The sequence below is a fragment of the Haliotis cracherodii genome, unplaced genomic scaffold (assembly GCF_022045235.1).
Source record: "Haliotis cracherodii isolate W230 unplaced genomic scaffold, xgHalCrac1.p SCAF_19, whole genome shotgun sequence".
Taxonomy (NCBI): Eukaryota; Metazoa; Mollusca; class Gastropoda; order Lepetellida; family Haliotidae; genus Haliotis; species Haliotis cracherodii.
In genome coordinates this window covers 18,691,694-18,701,867 of record NW_027266274.1, presented here as the reverse complement: position 1 = coordinate 18,701,867, position 10,174 = coordinate 18,691,694, and the positions used below count along the sequence as shown (strand labels likewise).

The 10,174-nt window shown below is 37.4% G+C and overlaps 1 protein-coding gene across 1 annotated transcript; it reads right to left on the bottom strand.

The window, feature by feature from the left end:
* Nucleotides 1–8,550: 8,550 nt before the first annotated feature.
* On the bottom strand, nt 8,551–9,640 carry LOC139466635 (uncharacterized). Its single transcript, XM_071248220.1, has 2 exons — nt 9,564–9,640; nt 8,551–9,013 (listed from the first exon to the last, which is right to left on the bottom strand). The coding sequence occupies exons 1-2, from the start codon at nt 9,638–9,640 to the stop codon at nt 8,551–8,553; spliced, it is 540 nt and encodes a 179-aa protein (XP_071104321.1).
* Nucleotides 9,641–10,174: the final 534 nt, after the last annotated feature.

The window sequence follows — 10,174 nt, the reverse complement described above, 5'->3', positions numbered from 1 at the left end:
ACAACGCGTCGTTACCATACAAGTTTCTGCTTGTGACACAGAATGCTTTGTTCATAGATACTATGTTCAATTATATAATTATATTCCTGTTTGTTACATTATAGATTGGCAGTCCCAGCTAAATATATATATTCAAGTAATTCATGATCAAATTTCCACTGTTTGCAAACCCAGAGGATTTTGTACGACCAAATCATTTAATGGCCCACGAGATATGCATAATCTATGAAAAGAGTCATCATTCACCTTCACGAATCCGCCATGCTAGTCATCAAGGTAGACACAATTTATTGATAACAACTTCTTTAATACTGTACAAAGCGGCGTTTCGTGATAGATCCTTATAACGTTGTCAAGCAGGACTGAATGAGGGACAAAGTACAGAATATATACTGAGTCAAATTAAAAACTTCACATTTTAAAAAGTAATCCCATATATGATATACAACGGACAAATGTATCAGAGAAGGTAATTTTTAATCATTAATGTCCAAGAAAGGATTTTAATTAACGGTGGTAACCATAATTTGTTCCAAGCACCTACGGTATTCGGTAATAACATCAACAGTTTAAATCATAAGTCACAAGCACGAGAAACTGATGGCACACAAGTTCAGTAGCGTGTATGGCCACCTTGTGCGTTGACAACTGCCACACAACGCCTCCTCATGGACCTTGTGATGCTTGTGAACACATGATTGGGAAGACGACGCCATTGTTGCTGCAAAATGGTGCCAAGATCTTGCAAATTCTGTTGTTGGTTCTGGAGAGTGCCCAGACTTCTGCCAAGAGCATCCCAGACGTGTTCGATGGGATTGAGGTCGGGAGACCTTGACGTCCAATCCATGACGTTGACTCCCGCATTCTGAAGGAAATTCCTTGTCAAAATTGCTGTGTGGGGTCTGGCATTGTCGTGTTGGGAGATCAAACCGGGTCCTTGTGCTGCCATAAAAGGCAGAAGTTCTGGTGCCAGTTCCTGGTCGCGGTAAGCAGCAGCGTTGAGGTTGCCCCGGATGACAAGAAGCCTGGAAAGTGCATTGCCACAGAAAGCACCCCACACCATGACACTTCCGCCTCGAAATCTGTCAACTTCCTGTACACAATACTGGGCGTAACGTTCATGACGGCGCCTCCACACCCTCGCCCTACCATCAGCAAATAAAAGATTAAATCGGGATTCATCACTGAAGACGACTTGATTCCAATTCCTCTGAGTCCATCGTAAGTGTCGCTGTGCCCACAATTGACGTTGACGTCTGTGTAATTGAGTCAGAATCGGCCCGCACTATGGCCGTCGTGCTTAAAGCTGAGCAGTTCTCAGACGGTTTTGAACAGTTTGCGCACTCAGTCTACCCCCAAACAGTTAATTTCTGGTTGGTGTAGCAGTCAAAAATCGTTTACGGAGGTGACGTAAGACAATCTGACGCGTGTACGATCCTCTGCATGTGACGTCACACGTGGTCGACCTGGCCGAGGGCGATAAGCGGTGCTACCCTTTTGACGTAGACGCGTCTGCAAATATTAAACAGTCCGTCGACTACAACCCATCGTCCTTGCGACTTCAGCTACGGACGTTCCCGTCTGCAACATGCCGATGGCACGTTCACGTTGCACATTTGAAAGGCGTGGCATGACAAATGGCCTTAAAGACTTTTGTTTTCTTGTGTTTTTCTTTGTTTAATGACTGCTAACAAGTATGGCTGATAACACGTGCGGTATTATGGCCACGTGACCAGTTGCACGGGAAAAAACACTTTTGCCACTATAGTGCTATGGACATGATTTTGATCGATTCACCTGCAAAAAAACGGGTGTTATCTGAAGACAATATGTGGCCATTACTGTTTAAATACACAATAAGGACCCACAATGTTAAAATTTTGGGATTGTGAAGATTTTTAATTTGGTTCAGTATATATAGTAGGTGGAGTATTAACGATAGAGGATTAAAAGTAACAACAACAGCAGACATGCACTGCAAACAAAATCGATCTCTACAAGCTTGTATATGCTTTGTAATGATGATATATCCAGAGCATATACAAGTTTGGAATGATGAGATATATAGAGGATTAACCACTGTGTTCCGTTGTTACCGAAAAATCTACACACGAGTGATTAATCTGTCACGATTAGGCTTTGCCGAGTTCTAATTGTGGCAGAGTAATCACGAGTGTTTAGATTTTTCGGTAACAACTGAACACAGTGGTTAATCCTTTTTCTCCCATAACAATACGTCATAAAAAGTCGAGCTCGTAGATGAAGATTTCCCGTGTTTAGTAACCACTCGGGATTCCCCCCAGCCTCGATTTCGAATATGCTCTCTAAGACAACTGCACCATAAACAGGAGACAACTCACACGAGTTTTCCGTGACAGGCAAGCCACTTGTTAGCATTCATGTCATGTTTTTTGTTAACTATTAAAATCTGATGGGAGTAACGTTTTGAGAATTAGTAATGTGATTTGATATTTGTTAATGGTTTTGGATTACTCGGCCCATATCTTTATTTGCATTCGTCTCGCCGTGACTATCATTCTCAATGCGCAACACTAAATAGGCCCACTTTTTAGTGTATGTAAATACGTTATTCGTTTATTTGTTCGCTAGAAACAAATTTTATAAACCCAATTAAGAGGAAATGAAATATTGTCTTGTATATTGTGAAATATTGTTAACGAAAAACAAGGGCCCGAAGGAACTGTCAGCAGGATTGATCAGGCAAGATTCTATAAATACCAACTCAGGCAACTGATCAGCTGATTACATGTTCTCAAATCCATCAATGGATTGTAATATTTTTGGACGAATTTTCCTCTTTAAAACTAATTTTACAGTGGATAATTTAATATGTAAAATGATGATTATTTCATGTCATCTTTTTTTTCTTTTTCTTTTTTCCTGAACATGGTGAGCACATGTGTTTTTATTATATAAAAAAACTTATTCAGTGGACAATTTTTCTTTTGAACATAATATTTAACATCATGACACCAAAAATGTTACTAAATGAGTCATCTAATTTCCCCATATTTGTGAATGACAAGAAACAATGTGAATTTGACAAGCACAATACTTTATTGTGTGTGAAACATAAATACATAGGATATATGTAAACAATATATTACCATTTCAGTAGTTCTACAAATATTTGCATTTTAATACCCTTGTAATTTTACATTGTTATTTTACTGCAACAGTTACCTCCAAACTTTATTCTTTTGTTATTTTATCAGATTAGAAGTACTGAGACTTACTGATAATATGTCATTTAAAATTAACATTTTCTTCTTTTTATCTTCATGAAAACAAGACATAATAATAAATATGTATTTTAGTGACCTGTCCATATGTGATTGTTTTGGTAAAAAGTATTAAGATTAAAATTAGACATTGCTAATGTAAAGAAATGAGGTTTATGGTAAAATGTTATAAGAGGACCTCTTGTTGGTCACTTCATCACCCATAAATTTGAGTTTTTCTTTATTTACCATGTTCTGAAAATGTACACATTAGAATGATTTAAGGTCTCTGATCAAAATAGCGACACAGCTTTCCACTCCCAGGCAGCCAATTAGATTATGTGAAAAAAAATAAACCATGGGAGAATAATAAATAAAAATATTTTTTTATTTTGTCATATGTCCAGTTTATCATCCTAAGAAATGCTAAATACTTATCATTAAGATTAAGCTAGCTATGCATATTGGGGCTCTTTATCTGCTATGATAATATAACAATTGCATTATTCAAGAAGTGTTTTTTTCAGTAATCATGGTAAATAATACATCTTTGGTTTAAAGAATATACTTGAGACAAACCTAATTCTACATGCCTTAATACTCTGTATTGTCTGTTAATTCTGAAAATAATTAACTGTAATATTGAGTTTCTACCTAAAACTAATAATATGAAATTAATTTTGAGATTATTTCATCCTAACTAAAATACAAAATATATTTTAAGATGCATACATGTACATCATTGTTGCAATTCTTTTTATTTTTTGGGAAAAAAATACATAATAAGGTTGATTGGTGCCCACCTTCTTTATCTTCATCATTTTGTCTGCTCCCCATAATAAATCAAAATAGTTAAGAAAAAATATAAAGACATATATTACCTTCTGGAGTTGTAAGAAAATATAAATACATATATTACCTTCTGGAGTTTATTTAGATTTAGGTATGACTTAATACATTCAAGTTTAAACAGGGTAATGTTGTTTCATATTAACGAGTTTCTTAATTTCCTGAGATAGTATGTTTAAATAATTGAAGTCTTCATGTTTAAAAAATACCAAATGATTATAGGCCAAAATACATTAATTATATTGATCTCTATAAACTCCACCTGTTGAAAGGGGAAACAACTGCTGTGGTTGCAAAACATCTTGGTCGTGAGGTGTACGGTCCGTCCGGCAAAGATTGATCGTTTCCTGCATTAGAATTGAGCATTGCTTTAGATCCAAATTATCTGAGTGTTTATTTTCTTAAAATATGAAATTTAAGTCTCGATTATTTTAATATAACTATGAAATATGTTTTTGATCGATCGGCTCTAGATCAACACTTCGTTATAACGTGACATTTCTTATATGTGGTTGACAGTTGTTTTTAGAAAAAAAATATGGTTTTGTTTCACTATTTCATCGGTATTTTTACATGAATTAATTAATTGTTTAATTAGCGTTGTTATTAGCCTTCAAAACGGCCAATTAAGATTGTACCGGAGTTGCTCACCTGGTCCCGTAATATCGATGCGGTATCTCACTTCGGTTACCGTCTTCTCATTCTGCAACTGAATCTGGTACGTTGGGAAGCCGAAATTCTCTGATATATATCTCCACATATCACACCCCTTCTTCCCCCACAAATTTTCTCTCATTCAACAACTTTCCGCAATGGAAAAAAACCATTGTCACTACGGTAATGTTTTGCCAGCTGGGGATTTCCTGTACTGGACGACCTCGGGTATCCCCGATCCGAAAATAGTGCCGTCAATTATTTTTAGCCAGCCAATCAAAACGCGATGACACACTCTCCACTCTCAGCCAGCCAATCAGATTGGGTGAAAAAAAATAAACCACTGCGAATAAACCACTGCTGGCGATTGAAGATCAAGCCCTGTTATGGGAGAAACAAAAATATACAAGTTTGTACATATGCCATATCCAAAAATATAAAATTGTGTATATATAATGTATCCAAATTTGTTTTCTTTGTATATATTGGTAAAGGGAGATAATTGTTATGATTTTTCGTGTATAATTACTATATATGTGCAAAATGAAGTGTTTTAAGTTGAGCACTGGGTTTCTTTGTATATGTTGGTAACGGGCGATAATTGCTATGTATTGTTCTATAACTGTTTTGTATGTGCAAAATAGTATTAGCAATTTACAAAAAAACTTGATATAGTGGCGTGTAACAGTACTGGAATGTTTAATTAGTACTCCACACTGTTAGTACGTACGGGAGTACGTACTCTCCTTGCAATGATTTTGACGCGTAAGCAGTCTGGTACTTTTCCTGGCACGGTGCTTGGTATGTGAGTAGACTTTATGGTCAAATGCACAGAGAGGATTAGCTGTCGGGGGTGATTGCATTGGCGGTGACTTCTGTATTGAAAGCGTTGAAATCGAATTGTGCTGAGCTTGGATTCGTTTGTACGGGGAGGCTTGCGATGTGATTTGTAACATGCTCTCGTGCACATAGCAGATTAGCTAACAGAGTGGATTGCACAGAGGATGAAAACTATTTTATCAAAACTTAAAAGTGTTGAATTTGGTTTGTTCTGAGCTTTCGGTTTAAGTGTAGGGTATATATTGTTATAATATCAAATATCGACGGAACGCGGAAAATCGCGTTTTTTTAAAACGGCAGTCCTTGGTAAAAATCCTCTTCAAAATATAATCAAAGATTTAAAAAAAAAAATACTCCGAAAATATCGTGTTGCCGGACAACAATGGCGGACTGTCCTGTTTTCGATCAGAGCTTTCAGCATCAAACATGCCTTTATTATTATTCATAACACAATCGTCGGATGATATAAACATATTTATTTCCATAAAGTGGATGGATTGGCAAACAAGCAAAGTTTGCTTATCTGAATGCCTCTCCCAAACATGATACATATACAAATAGTGAGTGAGTGAGTATGGTTTTACGCCGCTTTTAGCAATATTCCAGCAATATCACGGCGGGGGACACCAGCAATGGGCTTCACACATTGTACCCATGTCGGGAATCGAATATACAAATAGCAATGTATTGAAAGTGACATGAGAAATAGCATACATTGTATAATTGGCAATAAAGATAAGTATTGTTCTGTAAGTGTTTAATTACTAGATTATCTTCCATAACTACAGTTACATTATTATTTACATTCAGCACAACAACATCGCCGTATCATATAGCAAAGCCAACATCTCAAACAAAATCTCTAAATCGGCAAGAAGATAGAATATAACTGTGCACCGATTTCAAAATTTCAAGATTTGTTACTGTCGTTAAATTTGAATTACCATTTGGAATTGAATTTAAATCGTAGCCTTTTACGAAAGAATACATGTTTTGCCTTAATGTACTGTTTAAGGGACACGTAAGAAAGAAATGAAGTGCATCTTCCGTATGATAGCCACAACAACATCTCGGGTTGTCGGATATCAATCTGGCAAATTTGTCGGCGTTTAGATCACTGCAGCCAAGCCTGAGACGGGAGTGTATAACCTGACAGAATCTTGATCCATTATTTGTATCAAAGTATATACCATTCCTATCATTGATTTTTTATAAAACTTATAAAACTTCCTAAGCTACAGGCATTGGTGTAATCAATAGGTAGTGAGTTCCAAATATTAACTGTATCTGGAACAAATAATTTAGCATAAATTATTAATGTCTTATGTTTTAGAAAAGGTAAGTAAGTACAAAGGTAAACTTTTCTCAATATGCTTCAACATGGGAAAAGGAACGTTGCACGTTTGTGGCAGTATTACTCCCAGACCGGATGGCCGGGTGGGCGGAAGCTATTCCCGATTTTTTTTATAGTACTGATTTAACTCCGAAATGTTACTGCATCCGCTATCTTTGTTTATTTGACTTTTGCCACTGTTACATTTGTTGGTATGAATATTGTCCAAACGGCACGAAATTGCTTAAATTGCAATCAAATGAAACATTTCTGGGGGCTCAGCCTAATATTGTTTGCAAAGTCAACAAACTACGACCGTAAATTTAATGTACAACAGATGCAAGAAAGTTCTAAAAAATTATTACAAATACAAATGATAAGAAGTCGAATATGAATACTTATACCTGTACTTTTTAGAACAAGAAATTGACACATTGACGTATTCAGATTAAATTGATATTTTCTTTACTTATGTAAATGCAAATGATAAAACAATATTCAACAGTGAGATACTCTGGCTACTGCGCAAATAATCCAGTCCCAATGAAAGTGAACTGCATGCCGATGTTATAGAAAGCAATCATATAAAATATTGCAACTGATAGTTCTTAACAATCAGGCCATCAACATAATGAGTGAGTGAGTGAGTTGGGTTTAACGCCGCTTTTAACAGTATTCCAGTTATATCACGGCGTGTCAGCTTAATGTGGGAGGAAAGTCGGTATCAGTGGGCACATCGTTGTATTTGAAGATAAAAAATGATAACTTCATACAAAATGAACTCTTGTATTTGCACAGTAATTTAGTTTATGCTTTCATTGGCAGCTTCGAGATGTTGAATGAGATATACTGTCTATGATTAATATCGATGAGAGAACAACAGTATCTCTCACTTCGTATATAGAACACTAAATGATCCCCCGTGTCGTACCATTTCTAGGAAACGAGTGAACAGTTTGGTAACATCTGTTTGGTTTCGCGAGGTTAATAAAACATCGTATAACACGGAGGCTCGTTTCGTATTTTATTACTCGCCTCTTTAATGCAAACCCAATTATCGCAGAGAAATCCATGCTTGTTTTTCTGCGTGTGGTACATTTATTTAATGTTTACTAACTTAGATATTAATTTATAGTCCCACCAGAATGAACAAATTACACATGTCAGCAGTCTAGAATGTACGGCATCTTGACAATGAACAAAAAGAAGAAGAGGAATAGTTTATTAAAGTGTCACTATTTAAACAACCAACCATTTTGGCTTACGAGACAAAATACGACATTCACATCCCCATAGAAGTACCACGAACCCACCCACATATATTACGTTACACCACACCACAACGCCCACATATATTACGTTACACCACACCACAACAACCATACCACACCACACCACTACAGCATTCCATACTCGGTATTGACCCTTGACAGATCCTTCTTCATGTCAGGGAATGGGTTTTTGGATGAGTGGGATAACATGAGTAAGTGTTGACAACAGAAGGATAATACTGTCACCACACGATGGACAGAGTACACATAGGTGGAAGCTAACAGGGACATGAAGGCAATTAAACAGTTTAAGTGATTATTGCTTGATGAGTTCATAGTTGGCGGATGGGATGAAATAACCTTAATCTCTGTTGATTGATGGCTTGTGGCGGCGAATATGGACTGCTTCTGTTAGTTTTCTTTTAGTGAAATCATGGAGGTTGTTGGAGAGGATTTTGACGTTGTCCAAGTTGATGTTGTGATAAGGACAGTTGCTGATATGGTCCGAGATGGCTGATTTACTGTCTGATTCAATTGTTGAGGTTTTGTGCTCTTTGATTTTGGTGTTGATGGGGCGGGATGTTTCACGTACGTAAGATTGTCCACAGTTGCAGTCAATTTTGTAGACTACACCTTTAGGCTCTTGGGGACTGGTTGTGTTCCTGCCGTTGGCTCTTAGCAGGGTGTTGTGGGAGTTGGAGCTGATGAAGTGGGTGTCAATATTGGCTTGCTGTTTGAGGAGGCGGCTGATGATGTGGGAGGCTTTTCCTATGAACGGGAGGGCGATGCGGAATGGCGCTGTTTCCGGTTTAAGGGTCGCAGATCTGGGTGTGGGACAGGAGTACAGAGTATAAACTTGTATCTACTTCGTCACCCGTCAACTTCTAAGTAATGCCCACCAAACAAGTTATGCCAGTTTGTTTGTTTGTTGTTTAACGCTGCACTCCGCAACATACCAGCTATATGACAGCGGTCTGGAAATAATCGGGTCTAGGACCAGACAATCCAGTGATTGACATCATGAGCGTCGATCCACGCAATTGGGATACGATGACATGCATCAACCAATTCAGCGAGTCTGACCACCTGATCCAGGGCCTCTCACGACAAGCATAGTCGCCTTTTGTGGCAAGCATGGGTTACTGAAGACCTATTCTACCCCGGATCTTCACGGGTCGATAAGTTATGTGGCCTGAACCGCGTATACACACGGTCCTCCGCCCACGACAAGCATGGGTTGTTAGGGACTGGCTTCTGGGGATCTGTTCAACCCCTGAATCACTGCTGCTCACCATACATATCCTCTGATCATAGTTTCGAAACCAAAATTCGACCAGATAATAATCTTCGCCTTTTCACTCCTTATTTTCCAACTTGTTGTCCTTTGAGTTCAATATAATTGGTCCATTTATGATCCAGGTCTGTTGCCCCTGTCCTATAGATGTCTTCATCGTACTCCCCCCCCCCCAAAAAAAAACAACAACAACCCAAAACAAAACAAAACAACAACAACAACAACAAAACAGTGAAAGAAAAAGAAAAGAAACGTCCCCAAACAAGCAGCAAAGCAAAACAAAAACAAACAAAACCAAAAAAAACATTAAAAAAATATATAAAATAACAAACGCCTAGATGATGGTTAAACGACAAAACAAACACAACAAAAACACCCCTGCCCCCCACCAAAAAAAATAAATAAAATTTTGTTTGTTTGTTTGTTGTTTAACGCCGCATTCAGCAATATTCCAGCAATATGACGTCTGTCTGGAAATAATCGAGTCTAGACCAGACAATCCATTGATTGACATCATGAGTATCGAACCACGTAATTGGGATACGATGACATGTATCAACCAAGTCAGCCAGCCTGACCACCCGATTTATTTTGACATGATCATGAATTAATATCATGTGGATTCTCAAAACGCAATGGATTTGCTTGAAATTTTGCAATCGAAGCAAATTCAAATCACCACCTTGATGTA